Below are 18,269 nucleotides of genomic sequence, written 5' to 3'. Positions count from 1 at the left end.
AAGCGTGGGAGAGATGTCTGGACTCTCCAGGACCTGTAACTCCAACTCTTCAATTGGCAGATTTCATCCTTAACTCCCACTGTATATATCCTAAGCATGTCACTGAGATCTAAAGTCCTTTTAAGCAATTTTTAAACCTGAACATGACCTTGGGGAACTTTAAAAAATGTGCAACAGTAAGAAGAGTCTTGGAAATAAATGGCCCCTAAGTCCACCACTCTCTTTGCCCAGGAACAGGAAGAAGAAATGTACTACAGCCCCTTCCTTTCTTTCAAATCTTGGTGCTTTTCCTAAATCTGGGTGCTCCCACGCCAGTATGGCTCTGCTAGAAGTGGGCTCTTGCCACCTGGGGACTAGCCACCTCTTCCAAAAAGCAGACTTAATCCACGTCATCACACTATGAAATATCACGTTTATTTTTTTCCCCAAGACAGAGTTTCTCTGTGTAGCCCTGGCTGTCTTGAAACTCAGTGTGTAGACCAGGCTGGCTTCAAACTCAGAGACCTGCCTATCTCTACTACCCATTGTCAAAAGTCAGCACCACCTACCATCAAGAGTATCAGACTTTCAACTGTGATTATGAAATGAATGGGCATGCTGAGTGAGCATCAGCAGATAAGCAGAGCCACAAAGCTGACCTCTGTCCACCTCTCTGGACATGAACACCGGAGCCCAGTGCTGTCCAGCACCTTCCACCTCCTGCTTGTGCCCCAGGCAGAATCCAGATCGCTATTTCATTTTCTGAATCAAGTCAGAAAGGATTTTATTCTGGATAATTCTATACATTATTGCCCGGTAGTGTTTCTAGAGATATTTTCACAACCAACACATGGACTTGACATGTTTGACCATAATGAAAAAAAGCTCTAATCTGGTTCTTGCCAGCAAAACCACCAGCAAGCATAAGAAAAGGAGACATGAGAGCAGGCACAAAACTGCTGCAAAATGCGTGTACCTAACCTAAGTTGAACATTTCAAAAACTTTCAAAACTGCAAACAAGCCAAGCATGGTGGTGCACACCTTTAGTCAAGACTTGGGAAGCAGAGGCAGATAGATATCTAGGCATTCAAGGCAGCTGGAATATACATCGGCTCTTGGCCAGCCAGGGCTTCATAGAGAGATCTGTCCTAAATAAATAAATAATGCAAACACTGTTCAACATCCTTACCTGGTCTTTCACACTGTATCTTTAAACACAGTTGTTTCACAAAGTCTAAAGGCAGCTGAACAACTTCCTGAAAAAAAAAAAAACACACACACACACAAAGCATACAGATTGCACAATGCCCTGAAGACTGTTAATGCCTCAGAACTATGCACAGTTAAACACAGAATGGTGAATTTCACAGTATGTTTCACAGTAAAGTACTATAGTTTAAAAAATTCAATATGCCAGTAATTCAATTTGGCAGTAAAAGCTGATCTATTATTTCAGGACACATACAGAATACACAGAAGCAAAAAGCATTTCAGTGCACTAAAGGCAGCTGGCTCTCCATACAGCCAGCCAGGACCCATGATGCCAGTGACCAGGCACACCACTGGCATCTTCTGTCACAACCCCTCCTGGTTGTAGACACAGAACAAGAGCCTCAAGACACCCAGCCAGCTGGGCAGCTCGGGCTCAGACAGCACTGGGCTCACATGCCTGCTGTTCTCATTCCCTCAGCTGTTTACCTGTAACTTCCCATGCAAAGGAAATGTGCATCAAGCTAAGCCATGTTCAGCACTACCATCCCTGTGCTGTGATCTCAAGGTGATAGAACTGTGACTTCAGAAAAAGTTTCAAAGTGACAAAGGAAACCTGCCTAGGACAAAAATTGCTGGGCTCTTACCTGTGGAAGACCCAGCTGCCCTCTCCATCCAGTCTGAGACTCCCACTCAGCCTAGCACACCAAGGTTGGAAGAACACAGTCCCAGCACACAGTACCTCTGACAACTGTTGGCAGTTGGTCTGATTCGTATTCCTGGCCTTCAAGATCTGGGCACACCTTACCCTGTTGTATAAACCTACCTGACTGGCTAATTAAACAGCCTACACTTGGGCAGGGTGGAATGGCACAGGCATGACTAAGGTTCCTGGGCTTGGAGTACACAGAGAGAATCACAGAAAACGGAAGGATGGAAAGAGAGGAGAAAGGAGGGTGCCACAATAGGTTAAAGTAGAGAAGGAATCACATGGGACCGGAGGAAGAACTCCAACAACAGCATGGAAAAGCCCAGATGAAGAATAAAAGCAAGACCATGGGATTATGGATGAAGTAGTCCAGTTGAGGAGGATTAAAGTAGATGGCATTGGATGGGGACGGAGAGATGGATGGTGAGGATATCCGCCCAGCCCTAGGTAAATAACGCAATTATAACTCTAACAAGTGTCTGTGTCTCATTATTTGTGATAGTGGGTTAAATAATACTGCCGTGACAATCTCAGGGCTAATAATAATAACATATAGCCCAACACTCCTCTTTTTTTTTATTTACTACCACAGAAAACCTTTCTCCAAGAATACATGGGTAGGTAAAAACACTATTTAATGGACATATCCTGTGGGAAAACTGCAGGAATGCTCCTAAGGGGTCACACTTTGGCCTTCAAACATGCCCAGCACCAGACACTGTAAAGGACAGGCTACAAAGTCAGCAGCTAAGGAAAGACAAAATGGAGGGGACTTTCAAAGCCCCAAGTCAGGTCAGCAGGAAGGCCAGGGGCATCCCTTATCTAGTCCCTCCCTGCCACAGGCAGACTAGAAGGATAGTAAACCCAAAACAGACAGCAATGTTAAAAGGTTTCAAAGCTTTTCTTCTACGGCCTTCACTCACACCCATGCTCACATCCACATGCCTCCTCCAGAAAGGGCCTCCAGGAATGGGCCCACATTGTTCCTTAACCCACAGGAGCACAGGGCAAAGCTATCCCTTCAGTTCAAGGATAATAGAAGAGGCTCACTCTGGAGAACTTCCCTACACAGGTGCCTCTGGCAGAGCTGACTGACTGCCACATGGCACAGCAGGTGAGGGAATTTAGAAGATTCTTACTCACAAGCGCTATCACTAAGATGTCAGTATTGTCAGTTCATAACCAAATGTACTGAAATTTGAATAAACAGCTCTTACCCCACAATGAACATAGCTCTCCCCCAAAAACTCTTTCATGACATTCTTGCCAAAGTCCACTATGTTCTGAAGATGGTGAAGTATCTCTTCTGAGGTCTGGAAGAGACAAAAACAGGGCAGCTTGTGGATAGACATCCAGGCAGGACTCCTAGCACCACCACCCTCCCAGAGGCCCAGCTCAGGATGGACAAAGCACCGTGCACCCCACAAACCTCTGGAGAACTCAACACCCATACCCAGAAATGCTCTGTACAGTCAAAGTATGTGCAGATATCCCACAGCTCCTACAACAACTGGATCTTGTCAGAACTTAGCCTGACAGAAAACCCCAGAACACACCCAGTGTCCCTGCACAGCTATGTCACAGCTTCTGATAAAATGTCCAGCTGGAGAAGTATGACCACATGAACCCCCTCCAGAAGACACAGCCCAGGAAGGCTGAGTAGGTGGGATGTATGAACACTACAGTCACTACACAAGGACAGGCAGGACAGAAGAGCATGAAGCACCTCAAGACACATCTGACAGAATCAGAACACCTTGGGTCATTTCTCTTCAGCAGCTGAGGTAGGAGCTATAGAATGTTTGGGCCCACCCTGCTCCCTCTGCCTGCTCGACACACCTTTGACTCTCACTCCTGCCTCAGTTAAAGGCAGCATTCCTGCCAGCGCCTAGAAGCAAGCCCTGAGGGCCCCTATCATCTCTGTCACCAATGTCCCATAGCTTCCTACAACCCTCAGTTACTTGAGGCACTATCTCACAGACAGTCCAATGACCTCCTCAAAGAGTTTCACCTTCCCCCACTTTGGGGTTCTTGCCCTCAGAGGCCAGGTCAGCCCCAAGCAGCTCACAGGCAGCTGGCCATGTGCAAAGCAAGACAGGCCAATTGTCTCAGCCTCCCTCATACCATGTGCTGGTACAACAGCAGCAGATAAGCAGGTGTGGCCACAGGAGCCTCCAATACTCAGTATCTGCCTGAGACTCGTCACAAAGCAACAGGAGCCCAGCCTGGGTAGAGAGGGTGGTAAGCAAGTCTTCATGAAGGGTCCACAGGCTGTGCTTGGATAACTCAACCTACTTGTTCCACCAGATCCTGCCCACTGTGATTTTAGCATCACTGATTATCCACCTACTGTGACACATTTTATTTTCTTACACAAAATTCTGCTAAGGCAATGAAGGAATTCATCAAGATCAAGTTGAAACCAGGCCCTGGGTTTCCTCTGAGCAGGGCCCACAGGCTATACCAGGGCTCATGCAGGCCGACCTACCATACACTGACATACACTGACACGCCTGCTAGGTCTCATGTATCAGGAATGACAGCCCACTATTTTCCATAGTGAATGAAATTTCTAAAATTAGCATTAATAGTTCTGCACTGGAGGGCTTAGGATATAGGCTACACTCCAGAGGTAAAGCATTTCCCTATCCAGCATAAAGCCTCAGGTTCAATTCTTAGCAACATAACACACACACATATACACACACACTAGATGTGGTGGAACACACCTGTGATCCTAGCACTCAGGAGGAGGCAGAGGCAGGAGGCTCTTGGTGAGTTCAAGACCAGCCTGCCTGGTCTACAAAGCAAATCTAGGACAACCAAGGCTACACAGAGAAACACTGCGTCGAAAAAAAAAAAGAAAGAAAAAAAAGAGGAAAGGAAAGGGAAGGAGGGAGGAAGGGAGGAAGGAAGGAAGGAAGGAAGGAAGGAAGGAAGGAAGGAAGGAAGGAAGGAAGGAAGAAAACACACACACACACACACACACACACCTGCCCTGGGAAAATATCCAGGTCTTCTTAAGTAAAGGCTATGATGACAGTAGCCAGTCCACCAATCTTACCTTCTTCTTATTTGGAGGAAACTTCAAAAACCGCAGAACTACACAGCGCTGTTGAAAAATAAAACAAAGCACGATCAGTGCTGGCCCAACACTCAGGCATAACGGTCAACAGTTGAGGAGAATGGGCCATGGAGGAGACCCAGTTGCAGTCACTTTCAGAAAGCTTGCACCATGAAGCAACCAGCAAAATCTGTGGCCTTTGACCCAGCCCACTCCCTCCTAGATATTTATCTTAAGGAAATAAGGAAACTCAAAAGTCATTATCCAGGGGCTGGTGAGATGGTTCAGAGGTTAAAAGCACCAGCTGTTTTTCCAGTGGACCTGGCTTTGAGTCCCAGCACCCACATGGCAGCTCACAAGCAGTGCCAGTTATGCATATGGTGCACAAACATGCTGGCAAAACACCATGGGGCAGGGGACTCGCTGGGGTAATATATGCCCAGGTACAAGTGCAGGGGCCCTCAGAGGCCAGAAGTGGACACTGAATCCTCTCGAGCTAGAGTATAGGCAGTTGTAAGCTGCCCAGTGTGAATGCTGGCAACTGAACTCAGGTTCTCTGGAAGAGCAAGCAGTACATGCCCTTGGACCTGTAAGCCATCCCTCCAACCTTCCTTTGTTTTTGTTTTTTTGTTGTTGTTGTTGTTTTGTTTTCTTTTTTTAATAGGCTCTCACTATATATAGCCCAGGCTGGCCTCAAATTAATCATCTTCCTGCTCCTACCTCCCAAGCACTGGGATCATAGTTTGTGTGCCACTAAGCCCAACCCAATTTTACATTTGTTAAATCACAATTTTTTGCAAGATTCTGTTTCCAAGAAAGGGAAGAATTTCTTTTAAGCACAAACTGTTAAGTGAAGCGTGTACAGTGTCTTTGGATGAAGAGCTCTCAACGGACGTTCATGGCAAGTTCAACAGCATTTCCAGACAACAGGCACAGTTTGGGTTTTTCCTCTTTCTTTTCTAGCACTCTCACTCCAGAACACAGTATGTTACCCAGGCTGGCTTCATGGTATTCCTCCTGTCTCAGCCTCCCAAAGCTGAGGACTGAGTCCCCAAGCAGCCTGGACTGCATAGCAGGAAACTATTTCAAATACAAGCAAACGCCCCCCGCCCCACCCTACTGTGGTGATTATACATGTAATCCCAGCAGCGGGAAGGCTGAGGAAAGGGCTTCTAGGATTTTCACGGTGACCCAGGACTCACACAGCAGGAAAACCTGTCTCAAAAATGACTTTTATAAAGGAGAGGCTAGGCCAGGCGGTAGTGGCACATGCCTTTAATCCCAGCACTTTGGAGGTAGAGGTGGGTAGATCTTTGTGAGTTTGAGGCCAGCCTGGTCTACAGAGCTAGTTCCAGGACAGCCAGATTTTTTACACAGAGAAACTCTCTCTCTCAAAAAAAAAAAAGGTGGGGGGGGAGGTTGGGCCTGGAAAGATAGCTTAGGTGGCTTTTGCAAAAGACTCAGACTAAATCTTCATCTAATAACCATCTGGGACTACAGGCTACACAGAGAAACCCTGTCTGGAAAAAAAAAAAAAGTGAGGGGGCTGGAGAGCTCAGTGATTAAAAGCAACAACTACTCTTCCAGAGGACCCGAGTTCAATTCCCAGCACCCACATGGCAGCTCACAACTGTTTGTAACTCCAAGATCTGACAATCCCACACAGACACATGCAGGAAAAACACCAATGCATATAAAATAAAAATAAATTTTTAAAATGTTTGTGAAAATACAATATTTGGGGGTACGCAAAGGCCCTGGGGAGATCCCTGACCATGCACACTACTCCTCTTATGCTGACTGGGACCTTCCAGGCCCCCAGTCCCTCTTGTTTCGTTTAAATATTTTTGAAATATTTTACTTTTAAATTAAAATATAACTGTATTATGTCTCCCTTTCCTCCCTCCAATCCTTCTCCTATGCCCTGCCCCTCCTTCTCAATATCATGGCCTCAACAATTTAAAGACTCTGGGGTTCAGGACTTGCATTATTGCCCAGGTAGGCCTTGTCCTCAGGGGCTCAAGTGATCCTCACCCCTCCAGGTAGCTGGGACTATGTGAGAACTCTGCATACACCAAGCAGCACAGCTCTCCAACCCTTCTTCTTGCGTTCCCAGTCCCAGCTGTGCCATGGCTGGATGCTAATCAACTGTACAGCTGAATGCCAGTCCTGGCCTGCAGAGCTGAGCCTCAAAGCTTACAGGCCACAACTGCTCCCTTCCCTGTGTTAAAAGCAGGCACCACCAATTAATATTGGGAATCCCTGTTAATGATCACTTTAATGGAACTATAATTTCATCTAAATTTTAAAAAACAGATCTGCAGAAAAGCTAATTATAAACAACTTCTAAACCAGGTGGTGGTGGCGGCACATGCCTTTAAGCCCACCACTATAGAGGAAGGCAGAGGTAGGCGGATCTCTGGGTTAGAGGCCAGCCTGGTCTACAAAATGAGTCCCAGGACAGCCTGGACTACAAAGAGAAACCCTATCTCAAAAAAAACCATCAGAAAAAAAAAGGTTGATTTTTCTCCTCAGCTGGGCACAATAGTGCTGTTCTGCTCAAGAGCCTGTCTGATTATTCCCTCCAACAATTAAGACAAGGTATGTCAGCTGGTCGTGGCCTTTAATCCCAGTACTCAGGGAGCAGAGGCAGGCAGATCTCTGTGAGTTCGAGGCCAGCCTGGTCTACAAAGAGTCCAGGACAGGCAGAGCTACACAGATAAACCCTGTCTCAAAACACCAAAAAAAGGAGAGGGAAAAAAAAAAAAGACCCGTACGTCAAGACAGGGAAGGCCTGGCCATGCTTAACACCAACATAGAACACACTAATCAGTGCCCGAGTCAGTGAGGACAGAGCCCTGGTGCCCTGGCCTGCCTGCAGGGTAAGTCTCACTCTGTCCCACTTAGGGAGCCCTCAGGAGCCAAGCTTGTTCTCAGAGCTTACTGCAGCCAGAGGAAAGCGGTGTGTTTCTCCACTTCCCAAGGAACTAATAAGCTGCACAACAGAATTCTGTCGCCAGGCAGGCCCAGGAAGGGTGGTGCTAGGCAAGTCATATGAGCCTTTCTATCACAGGAACTCCCCACTGTATCCTTGGAGAAACCAGTCCATAGGGCCGGTGCACACAAATGCCAACAACAGGAACTCACTGACCCCACACCTGGTAGCATTTTACTATTAGTATGAACTCAGATTCCCAAAGTTCCTGCCACTATGTTCCTGATAAACACAAGACAGCTGGCCTACTTACAAACGAAAACTACACATTTCCTTTGCATTGCTAACACACACAGGCACGCACGAATTAGAGCACGCACCAGCATCAACAAGTTAGTTCAAAAGCAAGTCTCTAGCCTACCAAGAAAACAATGTTAATACAGCTGGGCAAGATGGCTCACACCTACAGTCCCAGTAGTTGGAGGTTGAGACAGAAGGATGGCAAGTTTAAGGCCAACCTGATCCACAGAGTAAGTCCTATTATAGCCTAGACTACAAAGAAACCTGTCTTTAAAACAAAATAAACAAAAAGCCGGGCGTGGCGCATGCCTTTGATCCCAGTACACAGGAGAGAGGGGTAAGAGGAATCTCTGAGTCCAAGCGCAGTTTAGACTGCAGTGAGTTCTAGGCCAGCCAGGGATAGAAAATGACACCCTGGGGTGGGGGGTGAGTTCCTGGGAAGAAATTGTTGGCTCCTCCTTGACAACATAAATAGCACCACTGTTCCCCTGGCACTCATTAACATCAACACTATCACCACTGCAGAGCACCAGAGTATTCTCCCAGGCTACAATCTCTCAGCCACTTCTCCCGTTGAGGTGGGTCATATGAATCTCAGGATATCCAATGTGGGACGCTAGGCCTGAGGGAAGCCCAGACATTAGGGGTTTGGTCCTTAAGGTCAAGGTCATGAGCTTGTAAATAAGCTGAATCCCAGGGCACCTCCACATCACATTTCCAGTTCTCTGGCTCCACTTGGCTGGTAAGCTGTCAACTAAGAGGTTAGGGGCGCTGGCTAGTCCTAGGCAAACAATATGGACACAAACCTCAGGGGGCCTAGGCAGCAAAGCCCATAGTAGACCAATGCTTCTCCATTACTGGACCATCCCACCACAAGGTGTCCTCGGCCATCACAGCCATGCAGAGTAGCTCAGCCTCTCTATCACCCACAGGAAGTCTCCTCTCCCTTCCCTTCGGTAGCTCAAACCATGAGCAACTAAGAAAAACATCAATACAGTGATAGATCCATTTCAAGGGAAACTATTCTCTCCACCCACACATTCATCATACATAAACTGTCACCAGAAACCCAACCCTTCCTCCCCCAGGGGAACTGTCATCAGCCTTAAATGTCAACATTAGTACCAGCCCTCAGACACACTAAGCTCACCACAGCCAACCAGCATGAGCCCATCAACTCCCATAAAGGGCCTACCCTGAGGTGCGTGGTTATGGGAAGTGAAGAGTAGACAGTGACAGTACAAAACAAGTGAAAAAATCGGCCCCTAAACAGCTCCCATTAGCAAAAGCAAGTAGAAGAGGTGCCACTGGCCAAAGGAAGCTAAAACAGACAGCCTTCAAGGATTTCCCACCACCTATGGAGGCATGTAACTGGGAAAGAACTGAAGAACATCAAAGTGTTCAGAAGACATTCCACATTCTTCTAGTTCTCTGTATTTTTCTGGAGGCAGGAGAGGCAACAACTGAATAACTAAATAGAAATGAAAGGCCACACAGAACCTGCCAAAGTGAAATACAAAGGAGTGCTAGCTTTCTATCACCATGACAAAGCATCTGAAAAAAATAAGTTTAAGAGGAGGAAAGGTGGGGCTGGGGAGAGAGCATGGAGTACTGGCTGCTCTTCCAAAGGACCTGGGCTCGGTTCCCAGCACCCACATGGTACCTAACCATCTGTAGCTTCTAACTCTAGTTCCAGGGGATCAGTCGGCATTACATACACATGGTGAATAGGAAGAGACATAAATGCAGGCAAAGCATCATACAAGTAATAAATAAACGTTAGAAAAAATAAAGAGGAGGAAAGGTTCATGGCTTCAGAGGTTTCCATCCTTAGCTGCTTAATCCACTGTTGTGAGCCTGTGGTGAGGCAGCTTATCACAATGGAAGTACATTCCCTTGCCTCTAAGGCTCCAACAGCATGGTTGTCTGGGGACCAGGACTTCAACATGGCCCTTGGTTGTCAGTTGAGATACAAACCATAATGGGGAGTACAGTTAAAGCCCTTTAGTGAAGACAAGCTACCCTACCACCTACAGGATACTCTCAAGATAGAAAGAATCACTCACTAACTCAGATGTCCCAGGGGCCACTGTCCTTTGACAAGCTGGTGAAGTGATAAGAGCCCATGAAAGATCCCAGGAAGCTCCAATCTCTGTCAAGGGAAGGGATACAAAAAGAGCATCACCCCTCAGGATGTGGCCCAAGGTTTCAGAAACAGCATTCTACCCAGACCCTCCCCACTGAGAAAACGACCTCCAGGTAGAGCCACAGTATGTCCCAAACTGTCTCCTGAAACCAGCTTCCACACAGACTCTCAACCTATATGGGAACCATCCATGGTCTGCTAATAACCAGAGGCAAGAGATGCCAAGCCACTTGACACAAATGAATGCATGTCCTCAGGACCGGAGAAGCAGGCCTCCGAGGCTGAGGCATTCACAACAGCACAGCTTAGCCTCAATGACAACTAAAAGCCTAAGAGAGAACAAGGCAGATCAACAAAGGATAAAGCTGGGCTATCAGTCGTGGTGCATGCCGACACCTTGGTATCTCTTTCCTAACCTTTGGTATTTCTAGCTCAACCTCCCAGCCATCCTCCCAGAGCAAAGAGGACAGAGGTGTGAAGTATGAGGGGAGGTCACAACATGAAAGAATGTACCACACATTGGCGTGATCCTGAGAGCCCAAGGGAAGCTACAGAGATAGGACAGGCCAGCTCAGTGACCTCTAACCAGTAGCGACCCCAACAACATGCAAAAAGAAGTCAAAGCTCACAGAAGCCACAGGTGGAGCCAGAAAAATAGAAACAAAAACCAGAGGCCCTTGAAACAAGTCTTCCATGCTACCTCTGTCAGACTGTGTGATGATGAGGGTGGGCCAACACAGCACAGCCTTGCTCTCTGGACACACAAGAGCCTTCTGCATTGCTGCTCTCAGAAGACAAAGTAACTGAGAGCTCAACTGACTGAATTTTGACCAAGCAGAAAAGAGTCAGAGAGGGAGAAAGGTCACCTCTGAAATGTAAATACAGAAAGACAAACACATCCTTATACTAGCAAGACAACACAAACCTAAACATCACCAAAGGGAATATGGAAATAAATTCTAACCTGGCACACAAGATAAGGACTCAAGAGTGAACATGCAATGAGACAAGATGTGACCAGACCAACCACCAAGAAAGAAATCATTTCATCAGCATCAATCTGAGAGACCACCACTGATCTCAAGTATACAATATGTCATTTCTTTAACAGTGAAAAGAAAAAGTCCAAACTCTTTCAACCAGTTCTAGGTGCATACTGAAGATGGGCCCAGGGCTTGGGTATACAACATGCAGTTGGAAACACAAAATGTCAGCTCTGTGATTCCAACATCTCCACAAAGGAGGATAACTCTTCCAGCACCGAACAGATGTCTACCTAAGCGATCATAAATAACCCTGTGATAGAAACTTCCAATTTCTTCATCAAGTACACGAGAATAGAAATTAGATCCAATACTACAAATTTTAAAAAATTTTTTGTGCACACCTTTAGTCCCAGCACATGGGAGGCAGAGGCAGGCCTAGTCTACAGAATGAGTTCAAGGATAGTAAAGGTTAAAACAGAGAAACCCTGTCTTGAAAAACAAAACAAAACAACAACAAAATTGTCCTGATATTTTTGTCCTTTTCACGTGTTGGAATGGGGGTCGCTGAGCTGGCCTGGCCTGTCTCCATGGCTCCCCTTGGGCTCTCTGGGTTACATCAATGTATAATACTTGTTTTCACGTTGTGACCTACACCACAGTTCACACCTGTGTCCCTTTCAACCCTGGGATAGTTTTGATGCTGGAGGTGCATTTGCATGCAGGGCCTTAAGCATGCAAATGCACATTCTAACACTAAACTACCTCTTCCTGATTATAATACAGTCAACATAAAAGGTTTTAGAGTCTTCTTCTTATGGGGCAGAGTATCACTATGTAGCTCTGGCTGGCCTGGAACTGGCTATAGATAAGGCTAGACCCAAACTCACAGAGTTCTCCCTGCCTCTGGCTTCCCTGGTGCAGAAAATATTATTAAAAAAAAAAAAAAAAAAAAAAGCCATGACTGGTAGCCTGTAATCCCACATACTCAGGAGGATGAGAAAGACTGATTGAGGAATTTTAGGTCAGCCAGGGCAACACAGTAAGATCCATTCTCAATCAAGTAATCAAATGATACTACTGTAAAGCTATAGCTACTTGTAAGATTTTCTTGTATTTTCTTCCAGTCACATCTAATTACAATCACACTACCTGTCTGTAACTCCCTTTTTCAGTTAACATTATTAACATTTCCCCACATTAAATGGGATATTAGTCTACTTTAAGAAATCCATCCACTATAAAATAACCATCTAAATTGTTTATTTTGTGATATATAAGATAGTGGTAAATTATAAAATATAAACCCACAAATCAAAAATCCTAAAACACAAGTGTGAGAGAGAAACTATGAGATGACCCCTAAAGCTTACTGTTCATACCTGAAAGGTCCAGACACATGCCCCACTGTATGGTTATAGAAATGATGAGGCTCTCCAGAATCTCTGAAAGGTTTTAAAACCAGACCAGCATTCTCCAAGTTCTGACACATGGTCTTTCTGGGAAGATTAGCTAAATAACAAGTCTTCCATACTACCTCTGTCACTAAGAAGGAAAACATGACAGCTCAGCGTGGTAATAGAGTGGACATTGTTTCCCACACATCTTACCGCCAACTCAACCCAAAAGGCTGGGTGCTCTGGACAACTCAGAGAGTGAATGTCAAACAAAATGTAAAGGGACCTTACAAGACCAGACTCTGAACCAAAACCAACAATCAGAAGGTACAAATGCAGACGCCTTAGGAGAGTTAAGCTGCAGTGGCCTTGGGGGAGGCCACAGGCTTTACTGACTGAAATGTTTGGTAACACAAGTGTCACAGCCTCGTCTGCATGGCGGAAAGGCTGTGCTAAAATGCAGCACGTCCCTGACCAAGAGCTCCCTCAGGGTCCGTGCTGTGGCTGTAGACAGGACAGTGATCAGGAAGCTAACAGCCTTGCAAGTAGGTCAGAGGTCTGTCTGCACCAGCTGGGCAGGAGATACTTAAGGTACAGTACCTGGAAATGGACACACTACAGAGCTGTTGCAAATCAGGATGGGACAGACTGACAAGTAACAATGGAACCTTCTGGAGCTGTCCCTGAGAGCAGGGGGTAGAGAGAACCCTGACACAACTCCTCTCTGTGAACTGGCTGCCTGTCCACCTGTCCCAAGCATGCCCTATATGCTTCTGCAGCCCTCAATGGCCTCTCCCACGAAGACACCAAGACCTGTACACCAAAGAGGACTCCATCTTTCTCTCATCCCCTGTTTGCACTTGGCAGGAACAGGACATTTTTTCAGTGCTGCTGGCCAGTGACAGCACAATGTCCCTAACCCTTAGGATAGGCCTGCAGGACAGACCTAAGGATGGCTCTGCACACGGGCTACAGAGGAGGAAGGGCGGACAAGGGACTTCAAAAGAGAACTCTTCAACTCAGTAGTTGATGCTAGCCCAGAAAAAGTGACCATGTTTGGAGAGACTTGCTAAAGGTCTCCCTCTCTCTCGGATTGGATGAGGCAGGCCTGGGAAGCTAAGCAGAGAAACAAAGTTCACCTGCTCTCAAAGGGGAAGGAGGACTACGGCCATGTCCAGTACTGAAGAGAACAGGGAGTCTCTCCGTCTCACTTAGAAACATCTACTCTCCCTTGTCACAAAAGGCACTGAAAAAAACACAAAAACTGTCTTCCAGGAGGGCCTTTTTCTTCCTCAGTCCACACTCTGAACAAATAAACCAATAGGGCAGAGATGGCAGCTAGACTCAAGACCCAAGCTTTAGGCTGCTCAACACTGTACAGTTCCATACAATCTTAACTTCATGGAAACAAAGTGCTATTCCTATCTTCGCTTTCCTAAAGCGGCCTACGGCTTCTCCGCCAGTGGTAGCGCTGGGAATCACCCCAGCTCCCTGTGCTATTAACCTTCTCACATGACACCTCCCGCCTTCCACTCCCCCAGCCCACCACATTCCTGCTAGGTTGTATCAGACGGCAAGATGTCAGAGATCTGGGGCTGCACACAAATCCATTTGCTTCTCTTCCTAAATTCGCCTCCTTGGCGATCACTACAGCTTCTGACACTCCCTTCTAAGATCAACTAAGGAGAAACCATTTAAAGTATATGATGTGGACAGGAACCTGGGGTAGCGCTCCGTTCCTAACGGCGCAGCAACAGGGTAGAACAGCAGCTCCGTGGTCTCTACACGTGAGAGAACTCCATGCTGAGAGTGACAGCACTCTTTGGGCACTTTCCCCAGTGCTGCCCAGGCCCTGGTCCAGGCTCAACCTCTGGGCCACCGTGGCCAGTAAGACGAGCATCCCAACAGAGTTTGCACAGCGTAAGGCCAGGCGGCACCCAGGGCGTGGGGAAGAGTGCTGAAAGGACAAGGAACCGAGAACGGATACTAGGAGGAAAGGGGGGGCAACGGAGACAGGGGTACCGGGATGAGTTCGGAGCTGAGGAGGGTACTGTGGGGGATACCAGGGAACCACCTGAGCGGAAGCTGGACCAGTCACGACCCAGACTGGAAGGTACTAGGGGCTGCGGGAGCCGTCGGGTGAGGCCCGGAGCCGCGCCGCCCGCAAGCCGCTCACCTGCGCGTGGGCCACCACAAGGCTCTTGTTGCCTTCGCCGTGGTAACTCCATTCATTCTCGTCCATCTTCCCTTCTTCCATGCCCCGGCGTCCTGGAACTTCGCGGGCCGGGACGCGGGGACACGAACTGGAGAGGCCGCCCGCTTCGCTGGGCTCCCGCCGCAGCCGTCTGAAGAAAAGCGCCTGTCAGCTGCCGCCTGCGCTCTCAGTCGCCGCGACTTGCAGGCAATGAGCGCCGGAAGCCACGCCCCCAGCGGCCGCCATTCCCCGACCGGGCAACTTCCGGATCCCGCCCACATTACCGTCCACCTCCAGGGCGGTGGGAGAGCTGGGAGCCATATTATGTGCTGGCAGAGTGACTCACTTCCGAAACGCAGACTTGGGAACCGGAAGGGAGGTTTCCGGATCTGCTCCCGGACCTAGAGGCCGGCGGCTGCATGGCGCCCGGTGTCCAACGTGCTCAGCCTCGCGCGGTCCTACGGCCACGGCTGCACCTTCGTGCGGCTCCAGTAAGGCGCTGGGTGACTCTGAGCCTCCGCTTATGTCTGTAGAATGGGATGCACCCTCAATGGCCTCCCTCCGGCAGTGAGAGCCATTAGGTAGTGTGCACACCTCACGCCGGGAAACGTGGCGAAACAAGGGGACCTCACCATGGCGCTTTGGCCCCGAGACATCTAAAGATGTAGATGGGGTAATAGACTCCTCCAAGGAAAGCAACGGCCTCAGTTTATCCTTTGATGCGGGGAAGAAGAGCACTGCCAGGTAGAGGTGCCTTGAGGGTTGTGTAGTCTAAGGACCTTTAAGACTTAGGACTGGACATGGTGACGCTCGCCTCTAATCTCAACATTGAGGATGTGGAAGCAAGAGGTTCTCTATGATATCGATACCAGCCAGGATTACAGACTGAGATCTTGTCTCAAACATAATTTTCACATTTGTGTTCAATTGCCTACAGCACTGAATATTGCTTTGGCTGGTGTATGTGAAGAAAACGCAGCGTAATGCAGAATATGTTTTTTTGTGTTAATTATTCCAAGGGAGACTAATAGAAATGAAAATAGAAGTGAATGTACCCAATTATAGCTTGATGAACCAATGAATTTACAGGGCACGCTTCGAGCAGCACGGGTGAAGTGTTACTTATTTACATTAGTGAGGAGGACCTCAAAACAACTGCACTGCAGAAAATCCCATCCTACCATAGATCCATTCTTCTAAAAACTGAATGGGTTTCTCCTAGTCTTCTACCTTATGTAACCCTTGGAAGCCGGTGCAGCTGTAGGAGGCTGTTTTGATTTAGGTGGTAAAAGCCGAATTTTACTCTGAAGATCAGTACACAGCATCCAGGCTTTCTCTCCGCCTGCCTCGTCTGCCGTATTCGATGAACATTGAAAGAGGTGATAAAGATGCTTGGTTATTTATTGTCTTTCATTTTGGCCGAGCATTGAATCACTATGCCATAGCAACAGCCACTTTATTCTATGCAACTCGATGGGCTGTGGGTCTTCCAAGTAACTTTTAGTCACCGGGAAAAAGAAAAAGGATTCTCTGTACAACTGACATTAACAGCACAGTCATCTATAGGTAAACATAAGTGTTTAGCAGGCAGTCTTACAGGCACATATCCATTTAACCACAGGGCCCTATGACCTCCTCTTAAAATAGCAACATGAGTCCCTTCCTGCAGAGCAGTACTTAAAGAAAATCTGAAAATTGGTTGTACCCATAGTTGTACCACTGTTGTATCAGGAGCACATCTGCCTGGCACACAGGTAACATTAACACTGGTGTCTATAGATTAGCAGGACAATTTGTAACAATTCTCCCCAAGCAGCCTACATAGCACCTTCTGGCACTTCCAAGCATCAGTCTGCAAGAAGGGAGCTTTCAGCTCAGTCCATTTGAATTATGCATGCCCTGCAATCAGCATGTGATGTCTTCAACAAGAGCATTTTACCATCTATTTCCCATGGCAACTAACAGCAGTGGCAATGCCCTGCATTGTTTTGGGATGTCAGGGACCTCTCTGGCCAACAAAGGAGAATAGCCCACCCCTGACATTGGAAAGACACTTTTGGGAGTGTCTTTCCACCCATGCATGCTATCTTTCTTCAAAAATCTTTGTTTTTCAGCTTATAGGTATAGGCTGTTGTGGGTTTTGCTTAATCACCTTGCTGAGTATCATCTGCATGTTATCTAATGATAAAACTCAGCTTCACAGCTGTGCATGGTCCTTGGATCTTGTGCAGGTTCACTTTCCAGTCCTGGTCCTTAAGTGCTCGTGCATGCCCTTCCGATGCCTATCTAAATCTTTAAGATAGAGTTAAAAAATGTTTTATCTCTGGAGACCCTCCCCCCAACAAAGTGCCAACCATCACAGGCCACAGCATCTAAAGGAATACTAAAATAGAAGTTAGGGGCTGATGATGTGGTCGGTGAACAAGCCTTGTCTGGCATAAACAATCAGTAGCACCACATAAACCAGACTTGGTGGTACACTTCTGAAATTCCAACACTCAGAGTGGGAAAGCAGAATGATCAAAAGTTCAAGCTAATTCTTGGCTAGTTAGAGGCCAGATGTGAGATCACATCTCAAAACCAAAAAAAAAAGAGCAAGCAAGATCCAACACAGCATGAAAAGATCCCAGTCATCAGTAGCAACTGTTTCTCAAAAGGTGTGGATAAAAGGTTCTACCTGTTTAGCTCTCTGTAATCCAGTCTCTTATCTATGAGCCATCCCACTTTCTCATCTTGGGGTGCTACCAAGGGGCCTCTGTATCTTCCCACGCGGAGGAGCTCTGTGGGGCTGGCTCACGCTAATTGCCTTAGTCTGGTGCCAAGGAGGAGTGGGACTATGAGTCACCTGCCATGCCCACCAGTTCCCTGGATCTGACAAGCTCCAGGCAGAGTCGAAGGCTGCTGCCTCTTCACTATCCACACCTGGCTGTTGAAAGGGCACGGCTGGGCAAACAATTTCCACCCCCACAACACTCTCTTGCAGGAAAGAAATGTGCATACTGAGGGACTAATTGTCAGTGGCTGGGCCAACCTTAATCATTTTCAGCTGTACTGCTCCAGAGACTACAAGCACTGAATTCAGCTATTTTTCCCTAGAAACTCCATCTCGACACAAACCTTTACATATTTGCTTGAGTGACCTGTGTCTGCTTTTTTCATTTTTTTTTCATTCCCTCCTGATTGCTTTCTATTTTGTGAGCACAATTTGCATGCCAGTGTAAGTCATTCAGATTTCCCAAAGCCCTTCCTACCTCATAAAGATCAGGGCCCAGAATGGGGCTACAGCAGTCCTGAGGCCTGCTGAATTACCTTAAGCTCCACGGTCCTATCTGAGCAGATAATCTGGTCATGC

At 47.2% G+C, this 18,269-nt stretch overlaps 1 protein-coding gene across 2 annotated transcripts in view; it reads right to left on the bottom strand.

Annotated features, from left to right (window-relative positions):
• Ippk (inositol-pentakisphosphate 2-kinase) overlaps positions 1 to 15,131 on the bottom strand; it is a 58,021-nt gene extending 42,890 nt beyond the window's left edge. Inside the window, exons 1-4 of one of the 2 annotated variants that reach the window (XM_060372567.1) lie at positions 14,900 to 15,131; positions 4,963 to 5,010; positions 3,116 to 3,211; positions 1,170 to 1,236 (exon numbers count right to left, since the gene is read on the bottom strand). In XM_060372567.1, the coding sequence (XP_060228550.1) occupies positions 1,170 to 1,236; positions 3,116 to 3,211; positions 4,963 to 5,010; positions 14,900 to 14,980 (292 nt within the window). In that variant the 5' untranslated portion in view covers positions 14,981 to 15,131. The remainder of the gene's footprint in view (positions 1 to 1,169; positions 1,237 to 3,115; positions 3,212 to 4,962; positions 5,011 to 14,899) is intronic. The other variant, XM_021658227.2, reaches the window with a different exon arrangement.
• Between the last annotated feature and the right edge of the window lie 3,138 nt (positions 15,132 to 18,269).

Source organism: Meriones unguiculatus, chromosome 19 (genome assembly GCF_030254825.1).
Source record: "Meriones unguiculatus strain TT.TT164.6M chromosome 19, Bangor_MerUng_6.1, whole genome shotgun sequence".
Lineage (NCBI taxonomy): Eukaryota > Metazoa > Chordata > Mammalia > Rodentia > Muridae > Meriones > Meriones unguiculatus.
This window is presented reverse-complemented; position numbering and strand designations above follow the sequence as displayed.